Here is a 25,027-nt window from a genome sequence, read left to right as displayed (position 1 = left end):
CTAAGCATGTAAGGGCAAATAATAAGTAAGATATGAAACAAGTATTAACAATGTCAACTGAGGCATGTAAGGATAGATTAATGATGACGAATATAACATGTTATGACAACTCAATTAAAGGCATGAAAAGAATCTACATAGCTTAAACCAGTCAATTATCACATTTAGCCAGTGTACCCACTTATCACCTTGCGTACACGGCTTTCACGTACCACAATTAACACAAAACAATACCAATCTTTAGGGGTAATTCCCCACACACAAAGTTAGGCAAGACACTTACTTCAAAACACGCTAACTCAATCCACTAGTATGCCTTTTTTCGCGAATATCCAACTTCTAATGGCTTGAATCTAGCCAAAAAAACTTTATACCATAAATACAAACCATAAGAAACTATTCCGAATAATAAAGTTGTAATCTTTAAAGAAAATCAAAATGTCAACTCAAAAAATTAACCCCGGGCCCGCGTCTTGAAAACCGACTAAACTTATAAAATTCGATCAACCATTCAATAACGAGTCCAACCATACTAAAATTACTCAATTCTGATCTCTAATCGACCTTCAAATCCTCTAAATATAGTCTATGAAGTTTTCACAATATTCCCAATATTTTCAACTCAAAACACTAATTAAATGATAAAAGCAATGATGGATTCATGTATAATAGCCAAATCCGAGGTAGAATCACTTACTCTGATCAACTCCTTGAAATTATCTCTCAAAATCGCCCAAAACCGAGCTCTCTAAGTCAAAAGATGAAGAATGAAATAAAACACTCTATTCACCGTTTTTCTGCCCAGCGATCTAGCTTCTACGGATCCTCAGTTGCATCTGCAGCTCCGCACCTGCGGGAATCCCACCGCAGGTGTGGCTTCCACTTAAGCCCAGGGAAAAATCGCATTTGTGGGCACCAAAGCGCATCTGCGGAGACTAGCCGCTTCTGCGGAGAAATGACTGCACCTGCAATCGCAGCTTGCTGGCCCAACATTCGCTTTTGCGGGTCACATGCCGCTTCTGCGGTGCCGCACCTGCGGCCCAAAGTGCACATGTACGATTGCACCAGAACCTTAGCAGCTTCAACAATCAACTAAGTCCAAAAATAATCCGATTTCAATTCGATTCGCACCCGGCCCCCCGGGACCTCGTCCGAACATACCAACAAGTTCCAAAACACATAACGAACTTACTCGAGGACTAAAATCACATCAAACAACATCGATTCTATGAATCACAACCCAATTCAAACATATTGAAACCATGAACATCCAATTTCAAAAACTAACGCCGATTCATACCAAACCAACTTCGATTGACCTCAAATTTTGCACACAAGTCATAAATAACACAACGGACCTATTCCAACTTCCGAAATCGAAATCTGACCCCGATATCAATAAAGTTAACTCCCGATCAAACTTCTCGACCTTCCAAACCTTCAACTTTATAACTTTCGCCAATTCAAACCAAAACGACCTACAAACCTCTAAATCAATATCCGGACATGCTCCTAAGTACGAAATCACCATTCGGAGCTATAGGAACCGTCAAAACTCCATTCCGGAGTCGTCTACACAAAAGTCAACTCCGGTCAACTCTTTCAACATTGGGACTAAGTGTCCCATTTCACTTCGAAACTCACCCGAAACCAAAACCAACCACCCCTGCAAGTCACATAACCACAATATAACATACAGGAGACAATAAATAGGGGAGCGAGGCTAAAATACTCAAAACAACCGGACGGATCGTTACATAATTTTTTAATGGTGTAAGACCTTTTAGTGAAAGTCGTACGAACTTTGCCAAAAAATGAACGATATCACATTATATTAAGAATATCTACAGGCTAATGAGCCCAACACGTTTGCTACACTGGTTTTGAGTATGAAGAAAATTATGCGTGGACTGTTGGGAGAACAAGAAATAAAGGAATAACTATGACAATATCAAGAATAGGTTAAATCCTAGAAGTGAAAATGTATCACACAAATTTATTGGAAACCTTAGCTATGGTCTAGAATTATAGAAGAAACTGAATTACCAAAAAGAAAATTTTATAACAACTGAAATAAAGTTATCCAAAAGGTTTCCCACAAGTTAATTGAGAACTTAAGGTGTTGAAAAAACTAAACTATCTATAAAAAAATCATAACCAAAATAAAAGTTATAAATTTAAAAATTTCAAAATCTGTTGCAGTAAGTTTTTTATTCTTTCTATTGTGAAGTGCATAAATTATATTTAAGAAACTCTCTAGAAGGAGATCAAAATAGGGTAAATTTCACAAATGGTCATATAACTATGATTGTTTTCACCAAAGTCATATAACTATGTTTTCTCACACAAAAATCATATTGACCGAAAAATATAACTTTTCAATAGTATTTTCTTATTCCATAGTTTTTTATTTTTTATTTTCAGTTTAGTAAATAATAATTCAATTAAAATAGGAATGACTCAACCCGACCCGACCCGACCTCCGACCCAATAACTATACATATATAAACCAAAGCACTTTAAAAATATTATTATTTATAGCCACTTTTTATATTTTACAGCAAAGTACAAATATATATAATTGATACCTCAACTTTTCCTTCAACCCTCTCTTTCTTCTCGCTCAATCCCTCTCTCTATGCCCTCGGCAAGACCGCCGTCCAGATCTGGCGTTAGATCCAGATTTGGCGTCAGATTTGGCGTCAGATCCAGATCCAGGTGATGATTTGCTTGGCCAGCGTTAAAACAAGTTCCTCGAACAGAACGAGATTACGAAACCTTAGCCTATTGATTGGGAAATCGACTTATTTTTTTAAAATGCAATAAGCCAAGATAGATGAGCATGCATCAAATGCTATTTGAGGTCAACGCCCAACTTCTTTTGTTGAACCTTTTTCTTTTCAGTTGAAAATGAAAGAGGTTTAATATCCAGATACAATGTTAGATCCAGACGGATGGTGGTGATTTGCTTGGCCGAAAAACGTCATCTCCGGCGAACTTTCTTTTCTTCTTTGCTATTGAGTCACACACAATGATACTAATACATTGTATTCTGTACAAATACACTCGTATTTGAGTGTATTATTTATTTTTCAATGCAAATGTATTTTTTTAAATATATTTTTTCCTGTATTTAAATATAGTGAATTGAATACAGTGTAAAAGCAGTTACAAGTGAATATAGTGAATTGAATACAACCGAATATCACTGTTTTGTGACTTTGTTGTTTGAATACAGTCGAATTGAATTCAGTAAAATTGAATACAATGTAAAATAGATAAGAATAAATATTGTCGAACTGAATACAATGTATACAGCCGAATTGAATAAAACGGTATACAATCTATTTCTTGATATTTTGTTGTTTGAATACAACTGAATTTAAATACAGTAGAATTGAATATAATATAAAATATATAAGCATGAATACATTCGAATTGAATACAGTGTATACAACCGAATTGAATACAACGAGATACATCCCATGACAAGCAATTAGTAGCTACAGAATGTAATTAACTAAATTATAGCTACGCCCAACAATAAGCCTCCAAACAATAGACATTTCTGAAAGTTTTCCTAGATTAAAATAATACTAAAAGTGAATCCTTCAAAACATGATACTTCTATCTTTTATTTTTCTTTTCAAGATATTCATTCAAATTGATAGCATTTTTGTTCTAAGTTTTCTCTAATTATATCTTTTTTTATCAGAATCTCATGCATTCCAAACTAAGTTTTTTTGTGAGAGAAGGATTCACTTTTAGTATTATTTTAATTTATGTAAATGGGTATTGGGTCGGGTCGGATCGGGTTGGGTAATTCCTATTTTAAGCACACACACACACACACACACACACACACACACACACACACACACACACACACACACACACACACACACACACACACACACACACACACACACACACACACACACACACACACACACACACACACATATATATATATATATATATATATATATATATATATATATATATATATATGCACATATATATATATAATTTTTTAGAGGGCTAAACATATATATGTTTTTTATTTTAATTGGGTTATTATATATTAGACTGAAAATAAATAAAAAAATTAATTTCTTGTCACTATGATTTTTGTGTGAGTTATTGAAATGTTTATAATTTTTGTGTGAGAAAACAAAGTTATATGACTTTGGTAAAAAAAGTCATAGTTTTATGATTATTTGTGAAATTTACCCGACCATTAATATAAATAGTGACCTAAAAATATCTATGTTATATTAAAAGCACGAAGGCCCTTAGCGAAATGTCGTTCACCTTATTTACCCTTTAAAAATAGAGTTCGCACTAGATAAAATAGTAATTTAATTATTTTCCTAATATTTCGGACTTGAAAATTCCTTGAAATTAGGTTATTAAATCTTTTCTCATTTAAACTAGATACCTAAAATTTAGGCCTTTAAATCAGTTTAAAAAGATCCTTAAATAAATACTTAAAAAGTCAGTCGTTTGGAATGTTAGTGCAAAAGTTGTAGACATTCTTTTGAAGTAGTGTTGGCAATTAAGTGACACATCCTAATGGTACTCCAATTGTATCATGATGAACACAATAATTTTTTTAATATCAAATGTATAATTTCTTTTTTGTTGAAGAACAATTTTGCTTCACTTAGTATTTGCATTAAACTACATTAATTTATATAATTATTGTAAATAATATGTGACTAAAATTAAAAACTAATAAATATATAGGAAAATAATGTTTCATTTTTCTTTTAATTTTTTCTTCTTCAATCAATCTAGACTATTATAGGAGCATGCAATCTTAATGCAAAATTGATTGACCTTTTTATCATTAAAAATAAATTTCACGTTGGACAAAATCATTGTTTCATTGGTACTTTCTAATCTTTAGAACGTTAAAATTAACTAAAGTTTTGACTATTAAATATTTTATATTTAAACTATATAGGAACTCCTAATATTTAGGAATATAAACACAGTAAGATTACTTATATAAAAATTGAGTAAGTTAATTTTTACAATAATTTATAATCTTAGGAATTATTATTTCACCCGAAACAACAATAATCTAGGTGACATTAGATATCTTCCACTTCAAAATACCAAGAGACGAAAATTTAAAGCAAATTGTACATAAATTCATACTCAGGAGTTCACGATAACTTTTAGATTGCTAAAATTTTAAAGATTTAAGGTTGGTAATATTTAAAATGTTAGTTATTTTAAGCTATTTATTTTTAAGAATGTTAATAAAATATTTTCAATACTGTTGTCATAGAGTTTGATAGGTTCTCATGGCGTCGATAAATCTATCTAGCAGGCATATATTGCATGTAATCGCAAATAAATATTAAATTAAAAATTTGTGGCCGGATGTTATTACCCATTATTATTGAGCGAAAGAAAATAACAACATTTATTAGCATTTATAGTCTCTTTATCATGATAATGATCAAATATACCTAGCAAGGATGATGTGAGAATCCAAATCTATCCCTAACGAAAGTCCAAATAATAAGGTATTTGTAGAGTAGAGATATTCTTTTATTGAGTTAGATAAATATGATTAACGTTCATCAATTTTTTCAAGAATTTAAATTTAATTTTTTTTTATCATTCAGAACTTTTGTAAATAATATTTATGTAATTTTTATAAAATTTATATTTATTAGAACGCGCGTACTCTAAAACTAGTGATTTAGAAAATCAGTAGAATATTTTTGAACATTTATGGTAAATTAGGAGTATTTATGTCCAAAGAAATATTCATAATAAGCTATAAGCTACAGCTCCGGAAACGGAGGACCCAAAAAAAAGAAAATAAAAAGGGTCATGTGTGAACATCCGCCGACATTGAGAGGCGCGCTGGCCTTAAAGGATTAGCCTATAGTAGTACTCCTCTTTCTCTGCCGGCAACGTAACAACAATCACAGTCACTTGATGCTAACGGCGTCTCCCATGGCCGCTTCTACTTGTACAGTTTACCGTTTTTCTCATCTCCGCGTAGCCTCCACTTCTCAAACCCTATCTCCTCCCAACAGCAGTAAAATTTTCAGTTTTCCCCGTCGTAGTAGAAGCAGCTTTTCAGCGTTGCGCTTTTCAACTACAGCAGCAAAGAGTGACAGCGGCGCAAATGTGAGTAGTGATAAAAGGAAAGAAGAGAAACAACAAGAGTTGGAAGAAGAAGAGGAGCTTTCATGGATACAGGAGAAAGCATTGGACCTGGTTGAATTCACCGGTTCTGTGACTCAGGCTCTTCCTGGCCCCAGGGTCGGCCAGACCTCCTTCCCATGGATTCTAACAGTTCCCTTGGCTTACTTTGGTATTACTTTTGTCATTGCCTTCGTCAAAACCGTCCGCAAGTTCAATTCCCCTCGGGAGAAGCGCCGTAAATTGGTCCGTCTTTCCTCCTTGTAACTCTCTCATATTATTTCCATGCTTCATTTATTATAACTGGTTTTGCTTCTGTCCTTTACAAACTACTTGGATTTTTGCATAAGTGTGTAAATAGCTGCGAAATCATCCTTAGAAAGACAATTAATAGTATATCTTAAGAAACATAGACGTGCATTTGCCCTACTCATTTTAAATTGGTCTTTTCCATACTTGAGTTTTATTGCTTGGTTAGTCATTCAAAAGTTAATTCCCTTATTATATTAATAACAAATGGACATTTATGGTCAAACTCTTTCAAAGCAAATTGTTGATTATTATTGTTTCCGATGTTCATAATAGAAAGGACTAAACTGGAAGCTATTGTAAGGATGTATACGGTTAAAACCGGGCCCATCCGATTTTACTATTTGACCGAGATCGGGAAGCTGCATCGAAGGACGGCCTCGTAACGGAACAGACTAAATCACGAGGATAAGGTACCGAGTTTAGAATCGAGGTACCTGTTGAGATCGAGGCTAGTAGCGATCGAAGCCAAATGATACATACATCGAGCAAAATCGAAGATAACACAATAACAAAAAGGCGAGATATCCGTGATTGGTCGAGGATTATGGCGTAAATCTCGGAACGGATCAAATCAGAAACGGTTAATTAGCTAATCATGAGATTTCCTTCTGTAATTAGAATTATACCATAAGTGGAATTCCTCTACTATTTAAAGGGGGGTTCTAATCATTTGTAACACACATTGTTCATAGATATCAAAGCAATATAATTTTTTTTCTCGTTTATACTACTGTTCATCAGCTTGTTATATTTTAATTGTTCTTGCATCAACCAGTTCGAGGGTAACCAAACTTGAGGGCTGAGTTCCATTCTAACACTGGTTTGCTTTACTTTATAGTTCATTTCTGTTATTAATCTTCATATTTATCAATTGGTATTAAGTGAAATCACGTGTCCTTAGAACCACATTATAAGTTTAATTGTTATCCAATTTTAAGGGTAAACAGTTTGCGCCCACCGTGGGGCCAAGGATAATAGTGATTGCTTAATACTGATTTCGATAACACACACTGCTTTACATTTGTTCTCGTAAGAATCTTTGTTTTCAGGATAAACATGTCAAACTCACAAGCAACGCCTACACATGGTGACAACGGCCTCGGATTTCACGGGAAAAATGACAATATAGCCGCCCCAGGGATCGAGCCGCCTCAGGCTGACCTCGAGGGAGCACCAATTGCAAATCCCGTCGATGTCAGTTCACATGTCGCCTTAAATGCAAATTTGGGCGTTGATCCCGAAGGTAGCGTACGCAGGGAAGTTCGATAAGGTGGTCGAGGTACGCAGGGCGGAGAAGATGGTGGAGTTAGCCTTCAATTGATATTCGAAATATTACAGGCTCAACAAGCCGCTATAGCACAACTACAAAATCAACACCGAACACCGAGTAGGATCGAACCAGAAGTTGTCCACAGGACCGAGCCTGTGCCGGAAAGGTCGAACGCCAACGAATCGGGGACTGACCCCGCCATTATGAAAATGCTCGAGGAGCTCACTAAACGGATTGAATCAGGAGAAAAGAAAATCGAGGCAAATGACAAGAAAGTAGAGACATACAACTCCCGGGTTGACCAAATACCGGGGGCACCGCCGATTCTAAAGGGTATGTATTCAAAGAAATTCGTGCAGAAGCCTTTCCCTCCAAGTGCGGCTCCGAAACCCATTCCGAAGAAATTACGAATGCCAGAAATTCCTAAGTATAATAGGACCACCGACCCTAATGAGCATGTCACTTCTTATACATGCGCAATAAAAGGGAATGACTTGGAAGACGATGAAATTGAATCTGTTCTACTGAAGAAATTTGGAGAAACCTTGTCGACAGGAGCAATGATATGGTACCACAATTTGCCGCCTAATTCCATCGATTCCTTCGCCATGCTTGCAGACTCTTTCGTAAAGGCACATGCCGGAGCAATAAAGGTTGTGGCTAGGAAGTCGGACCTCTTCAAGGTAAAACAAAAAGACAACGAAATGTTGAGGGAATTCGTATCTCGGTTCCAGATGGAACGCATGGAACTACCACCGGTCACAGGCGATTGGGCCGTTCAAGCCTTTACTCAAGGTTTGAACGAACTAAGTTCGGTGGCATCACGACAGCTAAAGCAGAATTTAATTGAATATCCAGCGGTAACCTGGGCCGATGTACATAATCGGTACCAGTCAAAGATCGGGGTCGAGGATGATCAATTGGGGACCCCTTCCGGTTCCGTTTATCCAAACAGGCCCGTCGGTAGAACTCAAAGGGATATCGACAGAGAACCCCGGCCGAACAGAGATCGGTATCAACCATACAACGCAGATCGCAGAAACAACGATCCAGGACACAATCCCATCCGAAATAATCGAAGGAACGATTGAGGACAGAGCTCTCGAGGGCTCATGAGCAAAAGTGGCTTCGATAAACATGCCGATCCCACAGAAGCACCACGATTATCAGAATACAACTTCAGCATCGACGCATCAGGTATTGTGTCACCCATTGGGAGAATCAAAGATACTAGATGGCCCAGACCCCTACAAACCGATCCATCCCAAAGAAACCCCAATCAAATATGCAAATACCATAGTACACATGGTCATAGAACCGAAGACTGCAGACAACTAAGGGAGGAGGTGGCCCGTCTATTCAACGAGGGTCACCTTCGAGAATTCTTGAGCGACCGAGCTAAAAACCATTTCAGAGACAGGGATGCAAACTGGAAAAACGAGCAGGAAGAACCACAACACGTGATTCACATGATCGTTGGTGGGGTCGATATTCCACAAGGGGCCGTGTTCAAACGCACTAAAGTATCAATCACCTGGGAAAAACGATCTCGAGACTATGTGCCAGAAGGCACTTTATCTTTCAATGATGAGCATCCTTATGAATAAAATTCAGGTTAAACGTGTTTTAATTGATCCAGGAAACTCTGCCAATATTATTCGATCGAGGGTCGTAGAGTAACTCGGCCTACGAGATCAGATCGTACCCGCAACTCGGATTCTCAATAGCTTCAACATGGCGAGTGAAACAACTAAAGGTGAAATCATCCTACCAATAAATGTAGCCGGAATTATTCAAGAAACAAAGTTCCATGTGATAGAGGGCGATATGAGATACAACACTGCTCGGAAGACTCTGGATTCTCAACATGAGGGCGGTCCCCTCAACCCTTTACCAAATGCTGAAGTTCCCAACACCGGGTGGAGTAAAAACGGTGTGTGGGGAACAACATGCTGCCAAAGAAATGTTCGCGGTCGACGAAGTAATACCGGTATCGGTGCTTTCGTCAACAAAGGGATCGGAGTCCAAAGGAAAACATGAAGCTAAATAGCAACCACAACCACCAGCCTCGACTCAGTCGGAGAAGCAGGGAACAGACGAGGACGATGACTACTGGACCCCTCGATCCTTCATAATCCGTGAGGATTCGGACGCCACCAAATCGACAGTCGAAGAGCTGGAGCAAGTCATACTGATCGAGCATCTATCCGATCGAAAGGTATATCTGGGTACGGGGTTAACCCACGAGCTTAGGGAAAAACTCATTAAACTTCTTATCAATAATATGGATTGTTTTGCTTGGTCCCACCTAGATATGACAGGGATCCCGCCAGAGATCACTACACATCGACTGAGCTTGAACCCGAAGTTCTGCCCGGTAAAACAAAAGAGAAGGCCCTAGTCCGAGGTAAAACATTCATTCATCAAGGACAAGGTAGCCAAACTTCTCAAAATAGGATCCATTCGGGAAGTAAAATATCCCGAATGGTTAGCAAACGTAGTCGTAGCCCCTAAAAAGGGAAATAAACTTAGAATGTGCGTAGACTATAAAGATTTAAACAAAGCATGTCCTAAAGACTCTTTTCCTCTGCCAAATATCGATCGCATGATCGGTGCCACGGCCGGCCACGAGATCCTTAGTTTTCTCGATGCCTACTCCGGGTACAATCAAATACAAATGAACCCGGAGGATCAGGAAAAGACTTCGTTCATCACTAAGTACGACACCTATTGTTATAATGTAATGCTGTTTGGACTAAAAAATGCTGGTGCCACCTATCAACGCTTAGTAAATCGAATGTTCGAAGAACAAATAGGTAAATCAATGGAGGTTTATATTGACGATATGCTAGTTAAGTCCCTGCGAGCAGAGGACCATTTGACACATTTGCAGGAGACCTACAATAGACTAAGGAAATACTACATGAAACTCAACCCGGAGAAATGTGCGTTTGGGGTCGGCTCAGGCAAGTTCCCCGGCTTTATGGTATCAAATCGGGGGATCGAAATCAACCCCGATAAGATCAAGGCAATCGAAGACATCACAGTCGTGGACAATGTTAAGGCCGTACAAAGATTAACAGGGCGCATAGCCGCCCTAAGCCGATTCATCTCGAGGTCTACAGATAGAAGTCACAGGTTCTTCTCACTGCTCAAAAAGAAGAACAATTTTGCATGGACCCCGGAATGCCAACAAGCATTGGAAGAATTAAAGCGGTACCTCTCGAGCCCGCCACTGCTTCATACTCCGAAAGCGGACAAGCAACTCTACTTGTACCTAGCAGTCTCGGAAATCGCGGTAAGTGGGGTCCTAGTTCGAGAAGAGTAAGGTACGCAATTTTCTGTTTACTATGTTAGTCGAACTTTAGGTTAGGCCGAGACCCGGTACCCACACTTAGAAAAATTAGCGCTTGCCCTAATAAGCGCCTCTAGGAAATTAAAACCATATTTTCAGTGTCACCCGATCTGTGTGGTGACTACTTATCCCCTTCGCAATAATTTGCATTAGCCCGAACTTTCGGGCCGATTGGCCAAATGGGCCGCCGAGATCAGTGGGTACGATATCGAGTATCGACCCCGAACGGCCATCAAGTCTCAAATCTTAGCGGACTTCGTGGCTGACTTTACGCCAGCCCTCGTACCCGAGGTCGAAAAGGAACTATTATTAAAGTCGGGTACATCATCGAGGGTGTGGACCCTCTTTCACAGACGGCGCTTCGAACGTGAAGGGGTCCGGGCTAGGCATAGTTTTGAAGCCGCCCACGGGTAATACAATTAGACAAGCTATCAAAACTTTCAAGTTAACTAACAATGAGGCCGAGTATGAGGCCATGATTGCAGGACTCGAGCTAGCTAAAGGTTTGGGAGCAGAGGTCATCGAGGCCAAATGTGACTCCCTGCTTGTGGTAAACTAAGTCAATATAACCTTCGAGGTTCGAGAAGATCGAATGCAGAGTTACTTGGACAAACTACAGGTGACTCTACATCGGTTTAAAGAATGGACCCTACAACATGTGCCTCGAGAACAAAATAGCGAGGCCGATGCCCTTGCAAATTTGGGGTCATCAGTCGAAGATAACGAGATTAGCTCGGGGACTGTCGTACAACTTTCAAGGTCAGTAATCGAAGAAGGCCACGCCGAAATCAACTCCACAAGTCTGACCTGGGATTGGAGGAACAAATATATCGAGTACCTAAAGAACGGGAAGCTTCCATCGGATCCTAAGGAATCGAGGACTCTACATATGAAGGCCGCACGATTCACATTGGCCGAAGATGGAACACTATATAGAAGATGTTCGATGGACCATTAGCAATATGTTTGGGACCAGGAGATACCGACTACGTCCTACGAGAAATCCACGAGGGCACCTGCGGAAATCATTCCGGTGCCGAATCATTGGTTCACAAAGTCATCAGAGCAGGATATTATTGGGCCGATATAGAAAAGGATACAAAAGAGTTTGTCCGAAAGTGCGACAAATATCAAAGGTATGCGCCGATGATTCACCAACCCGGAGAGCAACTCCACTCAGTCTTATCCCCATGGCCATTCATGAAATGGGAATGGATATCGTCGGCCCTCTACCATCGGCCCCAGGTAAAGCTAAATTTATTTTGTTTATAACTGACTATTTCTCTAAGTGGGTTGAAGCACATGCTTACGAGAAAATTAGAGAGAAAGAAGTCATAGACTTCATCTGAGACCACATTATATGCCGATTCGGGATACCTGTCGAGATCGTATGCGGCAATGGAAAGCAATTCGTCAGCAGCAAAGTGACAAAGTTTCTCGAAGATCACAAAATAAAAAGGATCCTGTCGACGCCATATCATCCTAGTGGGAACGGACATGCCGAATCGACAAACAAGACCATCATTCAAAATCTAAAAAAAAGACTGAACGACGCTAAGGGATAATGGAGAGAAATATTGCCCGAAGTCCTTTGGGCGTATCGAACAACATCAAAATCCTGTACAGGGGCAACACCGTTCTCTTTAGTATATGGCGTCGAAGCTCTGATCCCGGTTGAAGTCGGGGAACCTAGCGTCAGGTTTCGATATGCAACGGAAGAGTCAAATCACGAGGCTATGAATACAAGCCTCGAATTGCTAGATGAAAAACGGGAAGCCGCCCTCGTTCGAATGGCCGCATAGAAACAACGGATCGAAAGGTACTACAATCGAAGAGCCAATCTTCGACACTTTAAAATCAGGGACTTTGTTCTGAGGAAGGTCACCCTCAATACTCGAGACTCAAACGAAGGAAAACTTGGCCCGAACTGGGAGGGACCGTATCGGGTCCTCGATATCATCGGAAAGGGATCCTACAAACTTGGCACGATGAACGGCGAACAATTACCAAACAATTGAAACATATCACTCCTCAAACGATATTACTGCTAAGGTACAACCTTCTCCATTTTCGTTTATATTTTATACTAACCATTTGCAGGTGTTTAATCGAAGACACCAAAGGATTCTTCAAACACAAAGTCCTTAGGTTTGAAAGCACGCGTTGCACTCTTTTTCCCTTAGACCGGTTTTTGTCCCAAATGGGTTTTTCCGGCGAGGTTTTTAACGAGGCAACCATTGTTTGTGCTAACTTAGAGCAATTCAACAGTATCCGAGGCTCCTTTACAATCAACCTCGAATACTGGGGGCATCACCCTTGGATAGTTACAAGAAAAATACTTCGTGTCGACAGGGTCTCAATAGGTAAAGGACCAAACGGTCAAATGAACCGTGTCCATGTAGATTATTCGAGCCTTAATGGCAAAACATGTACGCATGTATAATCTATTGAAAGAAGTATTTTTCGTTACCAGATGTTCCATGCCTTAGAGAAATTTATACTTTACAATTTCATACTTATGATCTATTGTGGAAACTGGCTTAAGGGCCGATCACAACTGAAGTTATAACAATTTACCCTGTACTCGGGGATTGCCGTCCAAAAAATCGACATGATCGAATTACTAAACCTCGAAATCGTAAGACCTTAAAAAGGCAATCCTCGATTTTATAGGCCACGGCCACCCCACTCGGGGACTGACACTTCGAACGAGTTCGAAGTATAGCAGGGAAACAAGCCTAAGGGGCAAATCCCAAACTAAAGGCTACAACCAAATTAACACGGTTCGGAGACGTCCGAATTCCGTTATAAAACAGGCCTTCAAATATTCTCATAAACTGGTTAAAAAAGGCAACCCTCGGCTGAATTACTAAGGGTCTCGATAATATCGACCCTCGAAAAATCCTAAGGGGTATCGAATTGTTCGAACTCCCGGACAATTTTGTGCTAAGGCATAACAAAGCAAATGATTTCGATAACACCAATCCTCGAAAAACCTAATGGGTACAAATTTATCTCGTGCTAAGGCATGACAAATTTTTATGATTAATTTTTCAAGCCGAAAAAGGGGAAAAGCCATTCTTTTGAGGCCATATCGGCCTTGAGTTTTATTGCTTGGTTAGTCATTCAAAAGTTAATTCCCTTATTATATCAATAACAAATGGACATTTATGGTCAAACTCTTTCAAAGCAAATTGTTGATTATTATTGTTTCCGATGTTCATAATAGAAAGGACTAAACTGGAAGCTATTGTAAGGATGTATACGGTTAAAACCGGGCCCATCCGATTTTACTATTTGACCGAGATCGGGAAGCTGCATCGAAGGACGGCCTCGTAACGGAACAGACTAAATCACGAGGATAAGGTACCGAGTTCAGAATCGAGGTACCTGTTGAGATCGAGGCTAGTAGCGATCGAAGCCAAATGATACATACATCGAGCAAAATCGAAGATAACACAATAACAAAAAGGCGAGATATCCGTGATTGGTCGAGGATCATGGCGTAAATCTCGGAACGGATCAAATCAGAAACGGTTAATTAGCTAATCATGAGATTTCCTTCTGTAATTAGAATTATACCATAAGTGGAATTCCTCTACTATTTAAAGGGGGGTTCTAATCATTTGTAACACACATTGTTCACAGATATCAAAGCAATATAATTCTTTTTCTCGTTTATACTATTGTTCATCAGCTTGTTATATTTTAATTGTTTTTGCATCAACCGGTTCGAGGGTATCCAAACTCGAGGGCCGAGTTCCATTGTAACACTGGTTTGCTTTACTTTATAGTTCATTTCTGTTATTAATCTTCATATTTATCAATTGATATTAAGTGAAATCACGTGTCCTTAGAACCACATTATAAGTTTAATTGTTATCCAAAAAAAAGGGTAAACAAAGGAATAGGATTATATGAATATTTCCTGAATAGAAATTGTTGAAGAGATTAATATTCATCCAGTCATTTTGCTCCATCTCTACCTGACTACACTAGTAAACAAATGTCCTTTTTCAGTGTTGATGACAGAAATGAAGTGCATAGCTCTGCTGATGCACTTCTATTCTTTTTTATTTTCCAATAGAACTTCTCAAGTATAGTACAACAAATAAGATCAAGTTGCTTATTAGCAGTTTGCCTGCTGTGGAGATATATATGCTGAGTTTGCTGTAATATCATGGTTTAAGAATGTAGTGTGTGAATGGTCATCTTGTAGAAGGGGAACTATTCTGTGTTTCTTGATGAGTAGCCTGACAAGTACGACTTTTTAGGTCAACAAAAATGCTGTGCTATGCAAGTTAATCGATGAATTATTTGAGAAAGGAAAAGACAATGTTGAGCCTGCAAGTTTGAAGGGACTGGCACAAAAGGTATGATTTATTGTCTGTAATTCTTTCTTTAGGTTAATTTGACATGTCATCAAGCAAATTCTCCTTCTCCACGGTACAACATCTAGCTTTCCTTGTTAGCAGTAAAGGTAGGCTTTCAAAATCCTGTTTCTTTTTCCTTGTATGTTCAGGGTTCACAGTTATGTCTTATCTACTGTGAGATAGCGATATAATATTTTTAACTATTGTACCATTGTCGATTAGATGCTTCTAGGTCATAATCATAGTCAACATAATAAAATAAATGCTTCTAGGTCATAATCTCATCTTGTAGCTAGTTTTGTCCATTATACTTGTAAGTCTCTCCTCTACGTTCTCATGGTATTGCAATTTTTCTTGAGCATGTTGCCCCTTCTCATTCTTTCCTGCCTCTGTTATCTTTTATCTTCATGTAAATATCAGTCTTACCCTGAAGTAATTAGGAGAGCTTCTGAGAATCTGATCAACTAGTTTGCAGTTTAGACAATCTTCTGCTAGGAGCTAACCGTTTGGATTACTTTCAGTATCTAGTTAGCTTTTAATCAACAAAGCAAATAATTGTTTACTGATTTTATTTGATGAGGTTATGAATATTATTGACTTGAAGCTTAATGATTCTGGAAATTTCTGTCTAGAAAGTTGTTGAACAGGATGATATAGTAGAATCACTCCCTTTTACCTTTTCCTATCTCTAGTGGTTGTGATAAACTCTTTTTGGGTGCAGTCTCTGCAACTTTGTTTCAATATATTCAGTAATATTCTTTTCCTTTAAACCGACTGCCACTTTTTTTTTTGATAACCGTGGTGTCCGGGCCAACTTGCGCGCACCTCGACTAATTCCACAGGATACCTGCCACCTCCCACCAGCAACAAGTACCAAGTAACTCTATCCACCAAGGCTTGGATAGATAGGAAGAAATCACCTAGTGTTTTTTGCCTCCGCTGGGATTTGAATCTGAGACCTCATAGTTCTCAGTTCTCACCCACTTCATTGACCACTAGTCCCCACTTCTTCTGCCTATAACTTGGCATCTTCTCAAGGTGCTGTGTTTTTGCTTGTTGTAATGAATTTTAACTAGAGATTCGTCTTTACTGGTAGGAAATGCACTTAGTCTTTTCTTGTGGAGGTAAATATTTGAATTAGGCATCCATCTTTAGTGGTGGAGAAGATAGGTTTCTGCTTCACATCTTTTTTTAATGCCCAATTGCTTTCTTTTTGTTTCAGTACATCTAAAATATGTCATCTGCCTGTTATTGATTTAATTGCTCATTATAGAGTCTTGAATTAAACCATGTAATGCAGGCAGGTTTTGATATGGAGGAGATTTTCCGAAAATATATTCGGTACTCCTTGAATGAGAAGCCATTTAGCCCGGATTTAGTAGCAGATTTAATTCAGTTGAGGAAAGCATCAATGCTGACTGATTCTGAAGTAGCTGTAGTACTGAACGAAATTTCACGTCGAATTGTTCAAGACAAAGGTGTTGCTTTTACTGAATTTGTTTCAAGCCCTTGATTCTCTCTCTCTCTCTCTCTCTCTCTCTCTCTCTCTCTCTCTCTCTCTCTCTTTCTTTCTCCCTCAGTATCTGTTGTATGTTCTTTTTTACAGTATAAGGTCTGATCTACACTTGTCAAAACGAAAGGTCTGATTACACACTCGCACACACACACGCAGAGGCACACACACCAAAGGAGAAGTAGTAGCAAAAATAGTCTGCCTCATTGACCTAGAAGAAACTCATGTTTTTATATAGCCAATGAAGTTAACTTGTGGGTTATGGTTGGACTTCTTGATTGAAAGTGTGAGAAATAATACACGAGAAAATTATATTATTGATAACGTTAACTATAATACAAGTACCCCTATTTATAACAATACACAATACCTACACTACTCCTATTCCATGTAGGACTATGCTTATTTACATAATAACTAACTAACACTCCCCCTCAAGCCAATGCATACAAATCATATGTACCGAGCTTGTTACATATATAACTAATACGAGGACCAGTGAGGGACTTGGTGAAAATATCTGCAAGCTGATCATTCGACTTCACAAACTTTGTAACAATATCTCCTAAGAGTATCTTTTCTCTGACGAAGTGACAGTCGATCTCAATGTGTTTAGTTCTTTCATGGAACACCAGATTTGATGCAATATGAAGGGCACCTTGATTATCGCACACAAGTTTCATCTGGCTGATTTCACCAAATTTCAACTCCTTGAGCAATTGTTTGATCCAAACTAGATCACATGTTGCCATAACCATTGCTCGATATTCTGCTTCTACACTAGACCGAGCAACTACATTTTGTTTCTTGCTCTTCCAAGACACTAGATTGCCTCCTACTAAAACACAATATCCGGACGTAGAACGTCTATCAGAATGTGATCCTACCCAATCAGCATCTGAGTATCCAACGATCTGCTCATGGCCTCAATCCTCAAACAATAATCCTTTACCTGGAGTCGATTTTATATACCGAAAAATACGGACAACTGCATCCCAATGACTATCACAGGGAGAATCCATAAATTGACTTACAACACTCACATGAAAGGAAATGTCAGGTCTGGTCACTGTGAGATAATTTAATTTACCAACCAGCCTGCCTATATCTTGCAGGATCGCTAAGCGGCTCCCCCTGTCCTAGCAGAAGTTTAGAATTCGGATCCATCAGAGTGTCAACAGGTCTACAGCCTGTCATTCCTGTCTCTTCAAGAATGTCTAAGGCATACTTTCGCTGTGAGATCACAATACCTGAGCTAGACTGAGCGACCTTAACACCCAGAAAATACTTTAGTCTGCCCTGGTCCTTAGTCTGAAAGTGTTGAAAGAGATGTTGCTTCAATTTAGTAATACCATCCTGATCATTGCCAGTAATAACAATATCGTCAACATAGACCACCAGATAAATACAGAGACTTGAAGGAGAATGCCGATAAAACACATAGTGATCAGCTTCACTACGAGTCATGTCAAACTCCTGGATAACTGTGCTGAATTTACCAAACCAGGCTCGAGGAGATTGTTTTAGACCATAAAGTGACTGGCGCAAGCGACATACAAGGCCACGAGACTCCCCCTGAGCAACAAACCCATGTGGTTGCTCCATATAAACTTCATCCTCAAGGTCACCATGTAGAAAAACATTCTTAATGTCCAGCTGATAGAGAGGCCAATGGCGAACATCAGCCATGGATAGAAAAAGACGGACTGATGCTATCTTAGCCACGGGAGAGAAGGTATCACTGTAATCGAGCCCAAATATCTGAGTATATCCCTTGGCAACAAGACGGGCCTTAAGTCGATCAACCTTGCCATCCGGACCAACCTTGACTGGATAAACCCAACGACAACCAACAATAGATTTACCTGAAGGAAGAGGAACAAGTTCCCAAGTACCACTCGTATGTAAAGCAGACATCTCGTCAATCATAGCCTGACGCCATCCTGGATGAGACAATGCTTCACCTATAAACTTAGGGATGAAAACAGAGGACAAAGAAGATATAAAAGCATAATAGGGTGATGACAGACGATGATAACTTAAACCGACATAATAGGGATTAGGATTAAGTGTGGTCCGTATACTTTCCGAAGTGCAATTGGTGTACTAGGAGACAAGTCCGCAGTAGGAGCAGGGTCAGTGCAGGACGTGAGTCGGCTGGGCGCGGACGACGATGATAAGTCAAGAGTGGTGTTCCTGTGGCTGGGGATCTAGGAGGAGCAACACTAGACTCCTCAACAGTTGGGGATCTAGGAGGAGCAATACTAGACTCCTCAACGGTTGGTATAGGTAAGACTTCTGTAGTTGAAGGTGGAGGAGGAGCTATGTAAACTCCTCAAAGGTCGGTATAGGTAAGACCTCAGATATATCAATATGGTCAGAAGAGGTAAAGAAAGGTTTAGACTAAAAAAATGTGACGTCAGCTGACATAAGGTACCTAAGAAGGTGAGTAACAATGATATCCCTTATGAACACGAGAATAACCAAGGAAGACACACTTGAGAGCACGAGGAGCTAACTTATCTTTCCCAGGGGCTAAGTTATGAACGAAACATGTGCTCCCAAAAATACGAGGGGGAAGAGAGTATAAAGGTGACTGGGAAAACAATACTGAATATGGAATCTGATTCTGGATGGGAGATGAAGGCATCCGATTAATCAAATAACAAGCCGTGAGAACTGCATCGCCCCAAAAACGCAACGGAACACGAGATTCAATGAGAAGAGTGCGAGCAGTCTCAATGAGGTGCCTATTCTTTCTCTCTGCAACCCCATTTTGCTGAGGGGTATAAGGACAAGATGTCTGATGAATAATTTCTTGAGAAGTCATAAACTGCTGAAATTGAGAGGATAAATTTTCTAAGGCATTATTACTGCGAAAAGTGCGAATAGAGACACCAAATTGATTTTTGATTTTAGCACAAAAATTCTGGAATATTGAAAACAACTCAGAACGATCTTTCATTAAGAAAAGCCAAGTACACCTTGAATAATCATCAATGAAACTAACAAATAACGAAATCCCAAAGTTGAACTGACTCTACTAGGACCCTATATATCAGAATGAACTAAAGAGAAAACAAACTCTGCATGACTCTCAACACTACGCGGAAAGGAGGCTCGGGTATGTTTCCCAAGCTGACACGACTCACAATCTAATGTAGACAAATTAGGCATCATCTTCTGAAGTTTGGATAAACTCGGATGTCCTAATCGTCTGTGAATTAGCTCCGGAGGATTTGTAACTAGACATGCTTTGGCGGGATTGAGTAAGTTAAGGTAGTAAAGGCCTTCTGATTCACGCCCTGTGCCAATCGTCTGTCCCGTACTGCAGTCCTGCATAATAAAAGAATCATCAATAAAATATATACCACAATGGAGGGCACGAGTCAAACGACTAACAGATACAAGATTAAAAGGACAGCCAGGGACATAAAGAACGGAATCTAGAGTGACAGAAGATAGGGGATTAGCTTGTCCAACTCCTTTTGTTTTAGTTTGAAACCCATTGGCTAAAGTAACAGTGGGAAGAGACTGTGAATACACAATATTCGACAAAAGAGATTTATTACTAGAGATATGATCAAAAGCGCCTGAGTCCATGACCCATGGTCCAAGAGTACTAGATTGGGAAACACAAGCAAAATAATTACCAGCAACAGAAGTATCAGTCTGAGCAACCGAGGCTACTTGTGGAGATGTTTGCTTACTTGCTCGATACTAAAGGAACTCATTATATTCTCCTTCAGATAAAGAAAATCCCTGGTTACCTGTAGTCTCGGTCTGAGCAACATAAGCATTTTTGGGTGGTCGACCATGTAAAGAATAGCACACTTCACGAGTGTGTCCAAGTTTATGACAATAAGAACACTTGGGTCTAGATCTTCCAAAACGACCTTCTCCTCGTCTATTCTCCATAGTTTGAGATGCCCGATTTTTCACTGTCTGAGATGCGAGAACAGAGGAGTCAAGTGTCTGTGATGAGATCACTGGGTGACTTGGTGCTGCAACAAGGCGAAGTAATCGAGAGAATAATTCCTCAGACTAGCCAAATTCTGGTCACGTACTGAATCAAGGTCATTAGGAAGTCCAGTGAGTGTAAGAACTAGAAACATCTTCTGTCGTTGCTTTTGTTGCTTTTCAATATTAGCAGAAACTGGCATCAACTTCTTAAATTCTTGCATGACTGCCTGTACTTGCCCCAAGTAAGTAGACATATCCAATTCCTGTTTCTTCAAGCTTGTCATTCGCGATATCACATCATAGAATCGAGATATGTCATTAGTGTATAAAGTACGAGCCTTTTCCCAAACTAAAAAACATGTCTGGAATGGACGGAAGAAGGGCATCAACTTGGAATCAATAGATCGCCACGGGATATTACATAACTGAGCATCGACCTTCTCCCAAAGTGCTTTGGCCTTTTCATCTCCTTCGCTAGCCCTTTTTGTTAAATGATCTTGAACACCTTGACCTTTACACCACAATTCGACAGTCGAAGCCCAAGCTAAGTAGTTTGAACTTCCCATTAAAAGTTCTGAGGTAATCATAATACTGGAACTTTCAGAATCTGTGTATTTAGACCTAAAAGCATCAAGTCCGAGAGACATGGTTGGATTGAAGAGAGGGTTAGCAAAAATATCAGCAAATAACAGAAGAGAAAGCCGAAATCTGGATAATTTTGCCTGAAAAATCAGAAGCAGTCGCCGAAACCTGGATTTTTTCGCCGGAAAATAAAAAAGTCGTCGGATTTTGGTGAAACTTGGATGGGTAGGCTCGGAAAAGCCTCACGAACAAGCTGCCTGAAGAAAAAAATTCGAAATCTGGCCGGAAAAAGGCCACACGCGCCGGCGCGTGGAGAAACAGTCGTCGGAATTTCTGACCTCCAATGGGCGCGTGAGAGATCGGTTGCCGGAGATCTTTTATGGGGTTTGATCGCGGAAGGCTATGTTGCTCGGACCCTCCAAAAATATCTCCGAGGTGCGTGTCGGATCCTCCAAAAGTAGTGTATTTTGGAGGATCCGACACGGGTGCGGCAACATTTTGTAGAGTCTGCGCAACATAGGCGGAAGGCTTGGGGACCCTGTGGTGGTGTTGGTTTTCGCACAACACCAACAGACTGATCTGACGCAAATCAGCCCTAGAAAGTCGCCGGAATTTGACGCACGACAACTGTCAAACTTTTTTTTTCTGGATGTGTCTCACTCACGCTCTTATACCATGTGAGAAATAGTAGAAAGTCGCCGGAATTTGATGCACGACAACTGTCCAACTTTTTTTTTCCGGATGTGTCTCACTCACGCTCTGATTCCATGTGAGAAATAGTACACGGGAAAATTATATTATTGATAATGTTAACTATAATACAAGTACCCCTATTTATAACAATACACAATACCTACACCACTCCTATTCCAGGTAGGACTATGCTTATTTACATAATAACTAACTAACAGAAAGCCTATAGGCCCTATACATTCCAATTATCTATTGTTCTTTCCACTGGTCAAAACTGCATGACATCAACTACTTTAAGGACCTAAAGCCAAAAAAGATTGCATTGCAATCTGAATGAATGATCGTTTAGGTTTGGTTTAAAATGAGTTCAACAAACAATTCAATGTTGACATCATTTGTTAACTTATTTCAGCATTCAGTCGAAAGAACTCTGTAGCATGGTCTTGAATTGTTTTCTTCATAAATTATCCCCCCACCCATATAGCCACTTATAGTGGACATAATCTGCTAAAAATTTGTCATGGCTAGCTTTTTTTTTTTTTTAATCTCTGCAACAGTTTATTTACTGAAAACAAGTCTCTCAACTTTCAGGTCCAGTGGTTATGGATATATCAGGCTATTCTGAGAAGGGTTTGAAGAGAAAACTTGCTGTGCAAGCTCTTTTTGGGAAGATTTATTATCTCTCTGAGGTAAAGGGGGGGGGGGGGGGGGGATCAAATGAGGTGGTATCTTACTTCTTAACATATTGTGCATCAGAATGTTTTCAGATATTGTTTCTTTTTCTTTCCTCGGGTTATATTGGTGGTGACATGATATCTTGATCCCTTCATCCTGAATAACATTGCTTGGTTATTCTTTTCTTTACTAAATTTACTTTGAAAAGTATCTTCTCCTTGTCTTTCATGTTAAATACCCTCCTTTTGGATGCTTTGTTGTATATTTTCCTTTACTAAATTGGCCATGAAAAGTATCTCCTCCTCAGTTGGCTTATTTAACTCTCTTTTCCGATGTGTGCTTTTGTTTTTACTGTATGATCTAACTTCATAATGATTTGTAGACAAGCTAGTGACTTTGATACACTAGCATTTACATCTCAACTTGATTGCTCAGTTGTGTGTCATATAAAGTTAAAGATTTATATGTTTATGTTTAACTAGGATGTGTGAACTGCCACTGGTCTGGGACGAAGATAAAATGAAACTTGTTAGCATCTATGGTCAGGTGAATTCAGGGTCGATTGTTGCTGGCCTGGATATAGAAACACTCCCTCTGTCCAAAAAAGAATTGTACTTCCTTTTTGGGTTGTAACAGAGTGGTTTTAGTTTCTCTTAAAAAGGGAAAGTTTTTATATAACTCGAAAGTTACCTGGGATGCATTTCTACTCTATGAAATACCACTTTTATTCTATTCTATTATCCGAAAATAAAAGATAATTGTATTTCCCACGTTTTCCCCTAGAAATACTAAATAACTCACTCTTTTAGCTATTCTCTTTGTATCAGTTACGGGTCAAACTAGCATTCTTAAAATTGGACAGGGGATTCATCTGAGCTAACTTCCTTGGTAATTTCTAGCATATTGAGACGCTGCATCTAATTTTTCAGTGGCTCTGCATTTTCCTGTGTTTTGGTAGATTTTCTAGTCTGCCTATCTTGTTTAAAGATGTAAAATTTGGTTCAACCACTGTAGATGAACCCACTCAAAGCTTTCCAGTAGAGTAGAACTTTTTATTTTATTGTGAAGTGCTTCTGAGTTTAACCTCAATTGACTGTCTTTCTTACAGCTTCCAGAATTCTGCTCAAGGGATAGCTCCTTAACTGTTAAGGAAATATTTGGAGTGGCAGAGTAAGTGACTTCTTCAAAAACATTTGTCAATCATTGTGCGCGACATTGGAATTCCGTTGATCACTGTTTACTTTTCCTTACCTAATCTTTCTCAGTGAGGATGCTGAAAAGCTTCGTTTACATACTATCCCAGAAGCTGGGAACATGTATTCACTTGAGAGGATGGTGAATGAGTCAGATTCAGAAGTTTGGGGTGATGAATCTGCTAATGTTTCCTGATTCACGTCGCTTGAGTGTAGGCCAGTTGTTGGTTGGGAACATTGTGGAAAGTAATACAAAACTATGATGAGATAACTCAATATAACCTACACATCCTTTGCAGGGCCAAGTCATCATCCCTAACAGCGGATAAAGAGAAGTCATAACTCCAAAACTGCAGCTATAACTAAACCACCATGGTCTTGTGAAATTTGGTCTAGAATTGCTTCAATTTTGTGCCCAGACCACTTTTGATACAAAATGCTTGGTGTTTGTTGAATGTGTTTGGTTCGAGGTAAACCTGTGTATTTCAAAGGTGTAAGTCGTCAAACACCAGAAATTATTACAAGTTCCTTGGTGCCAGGGAACATGATTTTTGAGCTTAAGTTGTGGACAATGCTATAATTGGTCGACAATTGGGCGCAAACAATTAGGATGGTAACTTAAATTTGAACTGATGACTTAGACGGAGATTACAGAACACAATACAAGTAACTGATGCATCAGTCAAGTTGACTAATTTTTCGTAGTTGAATGTGATGGGACTCATTTAGACGTTTATGATAAAACGGAAATTACAAAAACACAATGCAAGTAAGTGATGCATGAGTCAAATTGACTAATTTTTCGTACTTGAATCCAATAGGACTCATTTAGAAGTTTATGATAAATAGATATTGCTCTTGGGAAAACGTACTTTTTGATCCGGAGTAGTTGAGATTAAAAAAATCGGAAGATCAAAAATACCCTCT

The 25,027-nt window shown here is 39.1% G+C and overlaps 1 protein-coding gene across 2 annotated transcripts; it reads left to right on the top strand.

Annotated features, from left to right (window-relative positions):
- The first annotated feature begins 5,799 nt into the window (after positions 1-5,799).
- On the top strand, positions 5,800-24,661 carry LOC107820915 (uncharacterized). 2 transcript variants are annotated; one of them, XR_012697399.1, is made up of 7 exons: positions 5,800-6,417; positions 15,383-15,481; positions 16,782-16,959; positions 22,824-22,921; positions 23,735-23,795; positions 24,016-24,077; positions 24,173-24,661. XR_012697399.1 is itself a non-coding variant. In XM_075226670.1 (6 exons), the coding sequence occupies exons 1-6, from the start codon at positions 5,962-5,964 to the stop codon at positions 24,294-24,296; spliced, it is 1,017 nt and encodes a 338-aa protein (XP_075082771.1). In that variant the 5' UTR covers positions 5,800-5,961; the 3' UTR covers positions 24,297-24,661. The 2 variants fall into 2 exon arrangements, 1 of the variants encoding a protein (XP_075082771.1); XM_075226670.1 differs by lacking the exon at positions 23,735-23,795.
- Positions 24,662-25,027: the final 366 nt, after the last annotated feature.

The sequence above is a fragment of the Nicotiana tabacum genome, chromosome 12 (genome assembly GCF_000715075.1).
Source record: "Nicotiana tabacum cultivar K326 chromosome 12, ASM71507v2, whole genome shotgun sequence".
Taxonomy (NCBI): Eukaryota; Viridiplantae; Streptophyta; class Magnoliopsida; order Solanales; family Solanaceae; genus Nicotiana; species Nicotiana tabacum.
The sequence above is the reverse complement of the archived record's forward strand: the minus strand, read 5'-3'. Positions and strand labels throughout refer to the sequence as shown.

Excerpts from the sequence above, each read along its gene's own strand:
- LOC107820915 (XM_075226670.1), top strand. The coding sequence starts at position 5,962 with ATGCTAACGGCGTCTCCCATGGCCGCTTCTACTTGTACAGTTTACCGT. Across the intron at positions 15,482-16,781 it reads TGAAGGGACTGGCACAAAAG|GCAGGTTTTGATATGGAGGA; the intron begins GTATGATTTATT and ends CATGTAATGCAG. Across the intron at positions 22,922-24,015 it reads AGATTTATTATCTCTCTGAG|CTTCCAGAATTCTGCTCAAG; the intron begins GTAAAGGGGGGG and ends TCTTTCTTACAG.